This window comes from Acipenser ruthenus, chromosome 28, assembly GCF_902713425.1.
Source record: "Acipenser ruthenus chromosome 28, fAciRut3.2 maternal haplotype, whole genome shotgun sequence".
NCBI classification, from domain to species: domain Eukaryota; kingdom Metazoa; phylum Chordata; class Actinopteri; order Acipenseriformes; family Acipenseridae; genus Acipenser; species Acipenser ruthenus.
The window spans coordinates 18,450,865-18,465,182 of NC_081216.1; the positions used below are offsets into that span (position 1 = coordinate 18,450,865).

Below are 14,318 nucleotides of genomic sequence, written 5' to 3' on the forward strand. Positions count from 1 at the left end.
CAGATGACTAATATAGAACTCAAGAAATTGACAGACTCATGTATTTAAAGTTTTTTACGAAATCGGAGTATGATTAGTACTCGTTCGGTTTATTAACAGTTAAATATTGGATAGAGTAGCTACAGGCTACGTCGTATCCCCAGCTGACAGACACACTGGGCAGTCCAGTGTCTTAACAGATATCAACGTTAACACTTTAATACATGTATATATGTGTTAATCAAGGCCGACAAGCAGGCCAAGAACACGTCACCTAAAGTACCCAATGGTCTATTTCAGCACATTCAAAAAAACTCTCTCTTATTTCTAAAACACAGCGTGAGTCCCTTATAGAAATACATGCAATACATATGAGATAAAATAATAATAATTGCTTAATGCTTACCTTTTAATATAAATCGTAAAAGGATATGGCTGTCTTCAAGCAAATGAAACTGAATTAAATCAGCTCAATTGTGTCGGTTTGCAAAAGATGGACCACCTTGCCCTGTCTGGGATGAGTGTGGTACCCATTGAAATTTACTCAAGAGTTTTATAGGTTTTTCGTCTCATTGGAATACATGGGACGCCTCAATTAAATCCAATCATTAATCAGGTGAGACAGCTCTTTATCCCTTTTACAAATAATAGTTTTCAAAAGATCCGGACTAACTTTTCAGAATTAATAGGTGTCAAATAAATTCAAAACTTCACATTTGTTTAAACTCTTATGATCTCATTTCTTTGCTTTCCGCAGAGCCCCTCCTTTATCTGAAAAGTTAAGTGAACCAAGGTTCCCAGGATCTTGGTTTATAATATAATATAAAAACACTACTGCATGCAAAACACTATTTTTATGTGCGTTATATATCAGAGATGTTCTTAATATGTGACATCATCTTCTAAGTGATTATATTATGCTAAATTAAAGGTATGTGTTTCTTTTAACTTCATATTGTTTTATCATTTTGTTGAGTCAGTTTTGATTCCATATTGTCTAACAGAGTATTTGACAAAAGTTTGTCTCATACAATATTCAAGTCATTTAGTTTCACTAAGTTTAAGTGGTAATAGTTTTCTTTACAATTATTTATCCCTTAAGAGATGCACTGACCAGGCTCTGACCTGTACCTGACTCTGGGAATATGTTACTGCTAGCAGTTTCCACAGTCTCTTGTTTTTTCCAAGGTCAGAGTCTGTGCAAAGCACTTTATTAGATATATGACCGGTCCATTAAGCCATGATTTGTGCATATTATTTCAAGACATTTACTTATCAGTACTAGATCCCTAAATCCATGAACCTTAAATTCCAAATCTGCAAGACTTACAGCATTGTTGGAGGAGAATGTAAGGAAACCCCCTTGCAATGCAGCAGTTTCACATAACCACACAATGACTTCATCTACCATCATTAGACAACAGTATAGTGGATTAATAACAAGGTACATTATAGTATATTATTACAAACTTAACACAAAAACATAACACAACACCTTTTATATTCTATAATTCAATGGATATCATAATGTCTAGAAGTCTTATTGTTCAATAGAAAGAAGAATAAACTTGTACCATTTTCCCATTTAAGTAAATCGAATACTGCTCCAGGTTTTAATCTTCTAATCACTAAAGCAAAGTCGTGAACAAGCAATAATACTTGTCAGTTGTAAATAATATGTTTTCTCATTATAGCAAATACTTACAACATATTATTAATCTTATGAAATAACTGTTATGAACTATAAACAGTGTCAATTAGCACTGAACCTGTTTCATTGTAAGATAATCTTTCAATTAATTTACCTTTGTTTATCAGTTGCTATAATATTACTTTGGTGAATCCCTCAAGATTTAAATCCAAATATAGGCCAGTATAGCTGCATTCAACTAGGCTTGACCCTTCTCTTTGTTCATACAAAATCCAGCTGAGACAGGATTTTTTTTCTCAAGACCTCTGGCTTGTTAGTTAATCTTTTGGTCATAGAGTCTCTTCTTATCTTGTGTTTTTAGGGCATAAATGTGTAGATTAATGTTCACTTTTAGCCGGAATGGTGTTTTTTTTATCAAGCGTCATACTTTCTGAAGATAAGATATACAAGTGGTAAATCGTTACTAAGTATTTAATTAAATGTCAAATCCATAACAAGAGTGGACTGACCTATTTCATGGAGCAAGATAGCCATCCACTGGTGGTACAAGGATACTCTTTCTTTATCCTTCCTAATATCATTGACACTTCATTTTATAATACATTCCATATTTAAAATCGCCTAGTACATATTCAGCATATCCATATTTTCTCAGCAGGATTCAGCTTCTGTACCAGGTTTCGCTCTTAGTTGTTTCCACAAGAAGTCCCTTGATCCAATGTTTCTCCATCACAGGTGTGGATTTCCATGGCCTGACTTCATTCCTATAAGATACTTGGACACGTTTAGCTGTAAATATTATTTCTTTATATTTTCTTTTGTTCGCACAGAGTCACTTTGCGAGGTACGCCTTCCATCCAGAACACTGAAGGAGGCCAAAACTCACTGTTATTCATATTTTCTGGTATCCAATTACTGTTCTGCCTCACATCATCAGTTGGCAGACACAATACAACTGCATCTGATTCAATTGATGAACCAACAGCTGTAGCTACTGAGATCCTCCATGCAAAAGGAGTCAATATTTTACTGACCAGCCTAGCTGATTCAGCGTCACTTGCGACAATGCGTTTCAGTTCAGAAAAAAGTGCAATTTTACAGCTGTGTTGGTGCGACACGGTAGTAAGTTTTAATTTTGTAAACAATGAAGAATAAAAATAACGCCATTCTTTAACTACATATTCATCACATTGTTTTTACTTATCCACCTATTAACATCACAAAATGGAGAAAAGGTTTTTTTTTAAGATTGAAAGAACCAGTTCATCAATGAAGTAGATCCTTAGATGCCAATATTTCATTCCAGTTACTTTGAGTTCTGGGGATTGTACCTCTTTCTAATTGATAGCATATTTCCATGATGCTTCATAAGCATAATGCTGTACTGTGTGTACACTGTTATTAGTTATGATGTGGAAATATGAAACTAAACACATATTAGTAATTCTATAATGAATATAAGTGTAAACATTTTTGCATTACAAAGATTTTTCTGAAGGTTTTTTTTTTTTTTTTTTTTTTTGCAATATGTAAATATTGTCTTTAAATATTGTTTTTGCATCTGACCAAAATACTATGCCCATAGCATAGAATGTGTAAAAGTGGTGAAACTGAATATTGTGTTTATGATTTAATACAGTAGCCAGCTTTTGGGTATTCATTTTCATTGGCTTTTGCACCAACAAATAAACAGATTTAATAAAAATAAATAATGTTGTCTGTTTTTTTTTTTTAATTTGTTTATCTGCCTTTGCTTTTAATTGTGTACAATAAACACAATGCTGTAATAATGCAGGCAGATGAAATATACTTATTTATTTAATGATAGTACATCTGCGACATTTGTGAATGTATTTCTGCTTATTTAAAATGTGTGTGGTAATCATCATACGTGAGATACTAGTATTGATCACCTTTATTATATTATATTAAACACACTATTCACAGAAAGTCTGTGTATATTTTAACACAATAAAGTTCTACCGGACAAAGCATAACATATTTAATGTGTAACTCTGAGTTACGATTACAGTTTAAACACTTCACAATGAAAATTCATTTCGAACACAGTTTAACACATTTATAACAATAATCTCTTGTAACAAAATATCTTGTACAGTGTAAACACATTTACAGGTTCAGTTAGCAATAACTAATGGTGCCATATATTCGGAGTGTTTAACACCAAATGTAAATGCAGGATGAGTATACTTATTGCAGGTCACCTAGGAAAGGAAACAAAACAAGGCAAAGATCAGAAACTAATCAGTGTAAAACATTTGCATTACAGATACACATATACATTATTATTATTATTATTATTATTATTATTATTATTGTTAATATTATTAGTAGCAGTAGTACTTTGAGCAGTATTATTCACTGTACTCCTCAAAAGCAGCTTGCCTTTTCTGTTTTGTAGTCAGCGGGTCCAGGTGTATTTCCTGAACCACTAGGCATCCCAGCTTTGCTTGACATGCTGTACTGAGGGGCGGTGCACTTATAGACATTAAGGTTTGTAGTCTTATAAGTGTTAGGTGATGGACCCTGGGAAGAAATGAAAAAAAAAGCTTTTATATTGTTTGGATAATGTCCTGCAGTTTTAAGAACATACTTGTTAAGGACATAATTGTTTCGTCCAAATATATAATTGGAATCTGATGGTAGGACATCATATGCATGCTCACAATTGGATGAATGTTCTCTTTCTAAAAGTTAAACCTCCTGCACTTTATCAAAATAAAATAAACCTGAATACAGTAATGGATGCAGATGAGTTAGGTAAATATTTACTGATGCCAGCATGCATTTGTTGTAAAGATGTAACTTCCACAAAATTATGCATTTGTCTCTAAAATAAAAAATCTTTGTAGAGCAGGTAGAAATCGTTAATCACTTATAATCTCTGCAGAGAGAAAAGCATCTCGACATTTTTAGATTCACTGTCTCTTGAGCTATGCTGACATCTTGTATAAAATTGGAAAGCAAATACAGTTGTCAAAAAGGTTCTAGACTATCACTCTAAAGTTTGGAATTGAATCTAGTCCTCTATAACAGGTTATCTACAAAAGGTTGAAGCTAATGTAACTGAATTGGTTCATTTAAAACATTTAAATAGATTAAAATGATTCAGTATGTAAAGTAATGAATTAAAATGATTGCATTTTACATTTTTACAGAGGATGAGACCAGATATTCTATCTTGTGAACTTGTAACAACCCTTAATGTCCTGTGCAGGGTTTTTGAACCAGTACTTTACTCATAGAGATGCTACCTTGTTCGCAATGTTTAAATTGCTTTTAATTCCGAATGAATAACAGGGTGCCGAGGACTTGACTGGTAAATTTCTTCCCAGCGTTGTAGGTATTTTGTAATCAGCTGGCCCTGTCATTCAAAAAACAAGAACACAGTATTTCTGGTATGTTTTACCTAATGCAACATGACATGCTTTTAATATTGATACAAATGATCCAGTATGAAATCAGCAATTATCCTTAATGTTGGTTTAAGACAAATATATGTAACTTTTGTAATAACTGTATTGGGTCACAAGTCTGATATTCATGAGACTTTTCTAGCTCCCCTAGCTCAACTAACTGTGCATCTTCAAGGGCTGGTGAATCTTGAATAGACTATAAATAATGTGCTCTTTGTATTAGTTATACCTGTTCCTGACCTGGCGGGTATAAAGCAAATGAACTGAATCAAGTGAATAGCACATCTAATTCCTGTAAATTAACTCAGACTCAAAAGTTGTTAGGGTAGAAAATAGCCAAGTAAATTTAGGTATTTTTGGCTTTGGAAGCAGATTATATTCAATCTCAGAATACAAAACATTACTGCACAGAGGAATACAAAATCCCAACATGAAAACCTCAATAACTTACCTGGCACACTGTCCATTTCAAAGTGTTCTGTCTTGCTGCCCATGGTGTAAGCTGGTGGCGTATTATAGGAACACTTTATAGCTTTTTCTGGAAAATAGGTTGCTGTAGAAAAAAGAATGTAGAAATAACTAGGCAAAAATATGTGGATGTACCACTGGCAACCCCAGAATATAGTATAAATCTACCAACCTTTACAAAGCTTTCACCATAATTAGTTATTTTCCAAAGGAAAATGGGAATAGGCAAATCAAAATTTTAGTGGAGGTTTAGTCAAAGTTATATAATAGTAATAATGTCATACCAAATCTTTTTAAAACATTCCCAGAACAAGTTTGTCAATGTAAATCACTTTTACTTTATTGTTGGCCCAGCACTTATTAAATTGATATATTATATAACAGTTACCTGGACCAGGTGTTTTTGCTTTCTTGGGTTCCTTGCTCCGGAAACACATGGTATAGGCGGGGAAGGCATCCTTGCCCATTCTTGTCATTTTGCTTGACACAAAGTACTTTGGACCTGGAGAACTGTCGGTGTTATACCTGACATGCTGAATACCGAAAGAATAAGCAGGGGCTTTGTTTTTTGTTGGGTCATGCTTGATGGTTCCTAAAAAGAAAAGAATGGTTTTGTGTTTTTACTACAAACCTTATGGCTCGTATGGAGGACGTGTGCAAAGAAAATGTAACAATATTTAAACTCCCACAGAGAATTAAATGTATCACCTTTTTTCAGCAGTTTTTGTGAATCATAAAGGAAAACATTTAATTAACTAAAGTTATCAGGTACATTATTGTTACTACTGATAATGGAATGAATAATTATTTATAAATATTTATTTTGAGAAAATAATCGAGAATAGTGTCCATTTATTGCTTATAAAGACCCTGTGAATAAACGTGTATTATGTCATTGCAATCACTCAGGTTAAACAATGTCTTATAATAAAACCCTAACCCTAACCCAAACATCAATCTTTAAAAAAATAATAATAATGATAATTCAGAAAGTATTGTAACGTCCTCCGTGTCATAAAACAAAACGTTTTATCCATGTATCTCTAAGCAGAATACACAATAAAAATACATAACTGAAATAATGTGTTTTAAAAAAAGCTAAGTTTCTGTGGTTTCTGAAGTACTTTATAATGTACCCCAGAGTGTTCTGAAGAAAATTTATTGGAAGAGAGTCAAATACAGCCCAAAAATGCCTGGTCCGGAAAGGGTTAAATAAGCATGTACCACGTATGCACAGCTGCAAAACACTCATTAGAAAGTGAAAAACGTACCTCCTTTTCACATTAGCGAAACACCCATAAGATCGCAATGGATTACCCATGTACCAAAATCTGAAAAAGTACCACTTGCTGACATTACACGGGTCATATTTTGGTACATGTACCACTTTCTAACACTACATCTGTATTAGTTTTTTTTTTTTTTTTAAACAGGTACATTAGCTTTCATAAAGCAGGAAACCATTGCTAAGAGCTTCCCGATTTGTAGATGCCCCATGCAGATACATAGATATTGCACCATCAAACTATATCTTACATATTTAGCTAACTAATGTCACTGTTTAATAAAAATAACTGAGTGTTTTTGTTTTAAATCTTGGTTGATATCCCTTATTCTGTTATTACTACTTAGTTAATTTCTTCAAAATTATACAGCATTTAAAAATGCAATGAAAAGGCAGGGTGGGAGCATATATTTATGAACAAACCAGTTAGTGTAAATGTATAAGGTCATACAATGCAGGATTCAATGTTAATGTGGCACACACTACTAATATATATATATATTCTATATTAATATATACCTGGGGCCGGATTTTCAAAAGTTTGGTAATCGGATTTCCGCGTTTGATCTGGATTATATTGTGCAATTGGGTTTTTCAAAACATCGAAATGTGATCGGGATTACTGTGATGTGAATTTCGTTTTGGTAATCCGATCGCGCTTTTAATCACGATTAAATGTTGCAATTGGGTATTTCAAAATTTAAAGAGGCGATCAGGACTACTTTGATCCAAAATACCAGGATTATTGTGACCCTACTGTGGAGGTGGATTTAGCTTTTAAATGATCATAGAACATCGATATTTAGTTTGAATTGTCATAGCAAAAACACACAATATATGTCCAAATATTGTTAGAATATAATATTTACATGTTTAAATTTGGTATCCATGCAAGCAAAAAGGAAAGCACATATTTAGCGGTATAGCTTTGATTAAAAAAAGCATACACCTAAAAGCTCGTCTGAGAGATGCTGGACTCCCAACCGACAAGGAAGACGATGATGTCTAAAAACACATATCCTTTTTTGAAAAGTTTTATTTGTATTCAATTTCGATTTAATTATTTAATTTCTGTTACGCAGGCTTAAATAAAATAAGTGTTATTTGCATGCGTTATATGTTTAATAACATTAAATGTGATTAAAATGTTGTTAAAAATTATATATTTTTTAAAAAGTTGTGTATTAATCATTATTACAACAATCTTATTAATTTTGTTAAATTAGGTTATCAAACAAGGCCTTTAAAAAACAAAACAAAAAACAAACAAACAAACAAAAAAAAACAGCCCTAGCCTACTTCAAAAAACTGGATTTCATAATCATTGTTATTTGTTGTCTGGATAAATGTAATCCAGCAGTGACATTTTCTGAAAAAACGGATCAAAATGATCCAGATAAAAGTAATCTCTATTTTCGAACTGCTCTAGAGTCTATTTTCTTCCACCCCACTTTGGTTGTTCCTGTGTAGCTCTGTTTAGGGACTTATTACCAGAGCTTCCTGGTTATCAAAGGTGGTGGCATCTCACACGCTACCAGGTTCACATACAGTTTAGACTGTTGTACTTGCCCCTGCACTGTAACCAGTGGGGACCATTGGTTTATTACAATATGACATAGTCTCATAAATACCAACATTGCAGACTGACCTGTTGCAGAAGGCAGTCCATACTTTGGTCCTGGACTGGTGTACTGTGCTCCAATGGGTCTTAGAGGCTTTTGCGGCCTCCAGGTTCCCACCCATGGATCAGTAGTCATGATCAGCTCTGGATACAAAACCTTCATAGGAACAGAATGTATGCAGTCAGTTGCTGTGTGCCAGAGATCAAATACAATCAAAACCCAGTTCACTCCAAAATAGGAACATCTATTGATTTGTGATGGTGTTCTTTGGGGAATCATAATAAAGTTTTAATTATTAGGTGTATTTAAGTTCACTATAAGCATTGCACTAAAATGTACATCCACGGTACCATATAGTTATACATGTCAAGTCTCCTAAACTAACCGTCAACCTGCTGTTACTAGCCAGTAAACCCCAGAGCTAATTTCATTTTTGGGAATGACCAGGATAAACAGCCACCTATCTTAAGGAGTCCCTATGATGACTGGTAATTCAGGTTTTACACTAAATAAATAAAACACAAATATATGTTGGCTTATGCACAGAACATTTACAGTGTAAAAGCTTAAGAACGAAATATTATTTGAGTTTGGAAAAATTGAACAGCAATATATTACATTATTGTAACAATAAGAAAATAAATAGCATACTGATACCAATATGTGTTCTCCTGATGTTCCTCCTGCAGTGCAATCTCTTGATATGTGAGGTTCAAACTAGGGGTGCCTCCTGTTGTCTATTTAGGGGCATGCTAGGTCTCTTGAGCAGGAGGGATTGGAATTTCCGTCACCATGGGAACAAAACACTATTATTCAGAGCGTTCTAGTATTCTGACAAAACTGAAATACCAGTATGTTTTCCTTCTCAAAATTATCCAAATACATTGAACAATGACACAAAGTGGTAACACAAAACGGCTATGTATTGCATATACATTATAACTTTTAACAGTTGAAATTTTAAATTTCAATTTAGTTTTTCAGTTTGTTAACCAACCTGCCACTAAAATGTTGCCTGAATGATAAAATGGTGATCAGTATGTAACTAAGCTGGAACATGTTCTTCCAATTATGATTAAACTAGTGATGTCACACCCTTCTAATACCATGGACTGTTAGAAATGGTAGTCGTATCAGTCCAGGGATGATAGACAAAGAGAAGGAGATGTGATACTGTTTATTGGACTAACTAAATAATAATTAATCACAAGCTTTCAAGTTAGGAAAGAGAGATTGATGTTTACATTCAAATGTGGCATCAGAACTCTAAAAAAAAAGAACCCATTTTGAATCGCTACAATTCTAATGTAAGGAAAAAAAGCTGTGTGTGTGGGGGGGGGGCTGCATAATAAACAATGACAATAACAAAGACAAAATAAATTAATTAATTACATTATAAAAATTGTAACGGTAAATACTAATATAGGGAAATAAATAATAGTGATAGATAAATACAATGAGAAAATAATAAGTGTATATATATATATATATATATATATATATATATATATATATATATACACAGTGGCTCTCAAAAGTATTCACCCCCCTTGGACTTTTCCACATTTTATTGAGTTACAACATGGAATCAAAATTGATTTAATTAGGAGTTTTTGCCACTGATCAACACAAAAAAGTCCATAAAGTCAAAGTGAAAGATAAAATCTACAAATTGTTCTAAATTAATTACAAATCCAAAACAGAAAATAATTGATTACATAAGTATTCACCCCCTTTGGCAGCAATTACAGCTATTTAGATAAGTCTCTACCAGCTTTGCACATCTGGACACTGCAATTTTTGCCTATTCTTCTTTGCAAAATTGCTCAAGCTCCGTCAAGTTGGATGGGGACCTTTGGTGAACAGCAATTTTCAACTCTTTCCACATATTCTCAATTGGATTGAAGTCCGGGCTTTGACTGGGCCACTCCAGGACATTGACCTTTTTGTTTTTAAGCCACTCCAGTGTGGCTTTGGCTGTATGTTTGGGGTCATTGTCCTGCTGGAAGATGAATCTTCTCTAGGTCTCTTGCAGACTTCAGCAGGTTTTCCTCCAGGATTTATCTGTACTTTGCTGCATCCATTTTGCCCTCTATCTTCACGAGCTTTCCAGGGCCTGACGCAGAGAAGCATCCCCATAGCATGATGCTGCCACCACCATGCTTCACGGTAGGGATGGTGTTCTCAGGATGATGTGCGGTGTTAGGCTTGCGCCAAACATAGCGCTTAGCGTTGAGGCTAAAAAGCTCTATTTTGGTCTCATCACACCATAGAATCTTCTTCCACTTGGTCTCAGAGTCTTCCACATGCCTTCTGGCAAACTCTAGACGAGATTTGATGCGAGGTTTTTTCAACAATGGCTTTCTTTATGCCACTCTCCCATAAAAGCCAGTTTTGTGAAGCACCCGGGCTGTTGTTGCCGTATGCACAGTATCTCCCAGCTCAGCCGTGGAAGACTGTAACTCCTTCAGAGTTGCCATAGGCCTCTTGGTGGCTTCCCTGACTAGTGCCCTTTTCGCCCAGATACTCAGTTTTTGAGGACGGCCTGTTCTATACAGATTCACAGTTGTGCCATATTCTCTCCATTTCTTAATAATGGACTTTACTGTGCTCCAGGGGATATTCAATGCCTTGGAAATGTTCTTATATCCTACCCCTGATTGGTGCTTTAGAAGAACCTTATTCCGGATTTGCTTTGAATTTTCCTTCATCTTCATGATGTAGTTTTTGTTAGGAAATGTACTAACCAACTGTGGGAAATGTACTAACCAACTGTGGGACAGGTGTATTTTACCTGAAATCATGTGAAACGCGTTAATTGCACACAATTGGTTGCACCACAGCTTATTTAGGTGTGTCATAGCAAAGGGGGTGAATACTTATGCAATCAATTATTTTCTGTTTTATATTTGTAATTAATTTAGAACAATTTGTAGATTTTATTTTTCTTTTTGACATTATGGACTTTTTTTGTGTTGATCAGTGGCAAAAACTCCTAATTAAATCCATTTTGATTCCATGTTGTAACACAATAAAATGTAGAAAAGTCCAAGGGGGTGAATACTTTTGAGAGCCACTGTATACCTGTTCTCTCTTGCTTTCCATGCTCTGTAAGCCTGATATCTGCTTAGCTGCTGTGTTGTTACTACTATTTCATGTATTATGTATTTTTCACTGTATTATTATTATTTATTTCTTAGCAGACGCCCTTATCCAGGGCGACTTACAATTGTTACAAGGTATCACATTATTTTTTTTTGTACATACAATTACCTACTTATGCAGTTGGGTTTTTACTGGAGCAATCTAGGTAAAGTATCTTGCTCAAAGGTACAGCAGCAGTGTCCCCAACCGGGGATTGAACCCACGACCCTCCGGTCAAGAGTCCAGAGCCCTAACCACTACTCCACACTGCTGCTGTAGAAACAAACTAGTCACGTGACAAAAAGCATGCTGTACATTGGGTGGTGACTATCCATTTTTGACAAAGTTTAAACGATTAAGCAAAATTCAAAACGTTTGACACTTTATTAACATTTAAACATTTAAACTCTAAATGATTTACACCCCTAATATATATATATATATATATATATATATATATATATATATATATATATATATATATATATATATATATGTTGTGATAAGGCAGGGAGGGGGTTAAAATCCTCCCTGCCAAAAACATGTATTTGTTTAGTTATTTGTATTATTGTTAGTATTGTTTAATTATATTTGTTAATTGTTGTATTATTAATTATCCCCTACACCTGACATTCATTGTAAATTAGAGCCAGGTGCAGGGTATTTAGAGAAAGCAGCTCGTCTTTTCAGGGCTGTTGTGTGGATAAGCCTGCGTGTGCGTGTGCCCCTGGTGAAAAGAAAGGTAGTGTAAAACCTTTTGTTTTGTGAAAAACACTGTGTTTTTGGTTGTTTGTTTTGTTTAACAGATAAACAGCTTAGCTGCCTTGTTTTATAGTTTAGGTTCCTGTTTATGTTTAGATATTGCTCGAGTAGAGCTAGGGTTTTTTTTCCAGTTTTAAACCTCCAGTCTGTGTGTTCTGGGTCTGTTTGAAAGGGGCAAGGAACCAGAGTGAGTTGCAGCTCGGTTACTATATATATAGTAACCGTAATATATAATTGATGGACGTTATGTTGCTTCACCTTTCTTGCCATTTGTATCCCGTTTTAACGAGCTCAACAAGGGACAGGTGCCCCGAATCAGCGCACCGGTATAAAACACGCTCTGACTAGCAATCTGCGTCTGTGTGTAGTGGAGGAGATAAGACGTGGAGGACGGCGGGCGTAGAGCGAGGGAAGGAGGGAGAAAAGATAAAGAAAACAAACAAAAAGGATTACTTGGCAACGATTTTGGAACGGAATTGGACCCTGATTAGTGGACTGGATTATTGGACTGAATGAGAACCCGAACCCTGTAAAGACGGCCCTTTTCTGTACCTGAACCACGAGACTGCCAGTGATTGTTTGTTTTGTTACTTTTACGTACTGAAGAAATATATATTTACTTTTATTGTATTCTTTTTTTTCACTATTTATTTCCCTATTGGTATTTACTGTTGCAATTTGTACATGTTATTCTTATACACAGCATTTTTCCCTTGCATTAGAATTGTTGTGATTCAAAATGGGTGCTGATGCCACCTTTTGAATGTAAACATCAATCTCTCTTTCCTACTTTCACCTGAAGAACAGACCTCTGAGGTCTTGAAAGGTTGTGATTTAATTGTTTTGTTAGTCCAATGAAAGGTATCGCATCTCTGTCTCATACCATGGACTAAAATGTTTGTCACCTGTTGCAAAGAGTGGAACAAAATGTCATCACAATGCAATGATGTCATTCACATCTCCACTTTCATTATATAGTAGTTCAATACCATCCCTCTTTTTATATGGCTATAAACCTGTACAAAGTAAGTTTCTGCAAATTTATTGACACATTAGAAAAGTCATATAGATGAATTCTTACCCCAGACATGTATCTTTCCTTCAGCCTCTTGGACTTTTCCATTGTGTAAGTGTTACCTATTTATTTGTGTCATTAAAGAGGAACTGCATGCTCCTATGCTTTTTAAAGCTAAATCATATTTAAATGAACTGGAGTTTTTAAAAGTCGTATGTATTTGATGTGTGCCCTCTTTCCATGAATCTATGGCAACATAGTTGATTTCCCTTCTATTTTGTGTGAACTGTTTTTTAAGTGACGCGAGAGCACTACAGCCCTCACATGAATAAGTACATTGTAAAAAAAAAAACAAAAAAAAAAACGTAAATTTAGCGGTCAAATGACTGACAGTAGAGTTGCCAGTCAAATACCTTCAAAATAACTGGTGTGACCGTATAAACTGATTTACAGCAAGTACACATAAAGCAATACATACGGTCACACTGTATGCACTTAATTACAGTAAATGACTGTAAAGTAATATACGGTCATAGCATAAACATGACTAGTGTGACTGTATTTTGAATTATTAAAACAAGTCTATGGTCTGACATACATCAAATTACGTTAATCTGTTTACTATACATTTTACAGTATAATACCATAAAAATAAGAGTCTGATAGTTTATCAGATTACAACTCTGTTAAATAAAAACATGTTTTTTTATCCTACTGCTTACTGTTCAAATTGATATTTTGGGGACTGTAGATCTCTTGTATTAATTTAGGAACATTGCTTTCTTTGGTTCTTCCACTGTGTTACAAGCACTTTGCCTTACTTGCCTAAAGTACCTAATTTGTACATGATGATAAAGGCTGCTCGTTTGGGTAGTATTGCTTAATTAGGGCTTTTGGTATTGCTTTAAAGAACGTTTTTAATAGTACATACAACAAATCTAATTGGTCAACTGCA

At 34.4% G+C, this 14,318-nt stretch overlaps 1 protein-coding gene across 1 annotated transcript; it reads right to left on the reverse strand.

The window, feature by feature from the left end:
- Positions 1-3,618: 3,618 nt before the first annotated feature.
- LOC117434514 (outer dense fiber protein 3-like) lies at positions 3,619-9,699 on the reverse strand. Its single transcript, XM_034906741.2, has 7 exons — positions 9,100-9,699; positions 8,469-8,598; positions 5,924-6,127; positions 5,519-5,620; positions 4,906-5,015; positions 4,037-4,177; positions 3,619-3,855 (listed from the first exon to the last, which is right to left on the reverse strand). Exons 2-7 carry the CDS (start codon positions 8,575-8,577, stop codon positions 3,769-3,771), a joined length of 753 nt encoding a protein of 250 aa, XP_034762632.2. The 5' UTR covers positions 8,578-8,598; positions 9,100-9,699; the 3' UTR covers positions 3,619-3,768.
- Between the last annotated feature and the right edge of the window lie 4,619 nt (positions 9,700-14,318).

What these genes read in the sequence shown, in the direction of transcription:
- LOC117434514 (XM_034906741.2), bottom strand. Translation starts at nt 8,577, where the DNA reads ATGACTACTGATCCATGGGTGGGAACCTGGAGGCCGCAAAAGCCTCTA. An exon ending in TGAAATGGACAGTGTGCCAG is followed by an intron (nt 5,016 to 5,518) that starts GTAAGTTATTGA and finishes TTTGAATGACAG; the next exon opens with GGCCAGCTGATTACAAAATA. An exon ending in CTGACTACAAAACAGAAAAG is followed by an intron (nt 3,856 to 4,036) that starts GCAAGCTGCTTT and finishes TTCCTTTCCTAG; the next exon opens with GTGACCTGCAATAAGTATAC.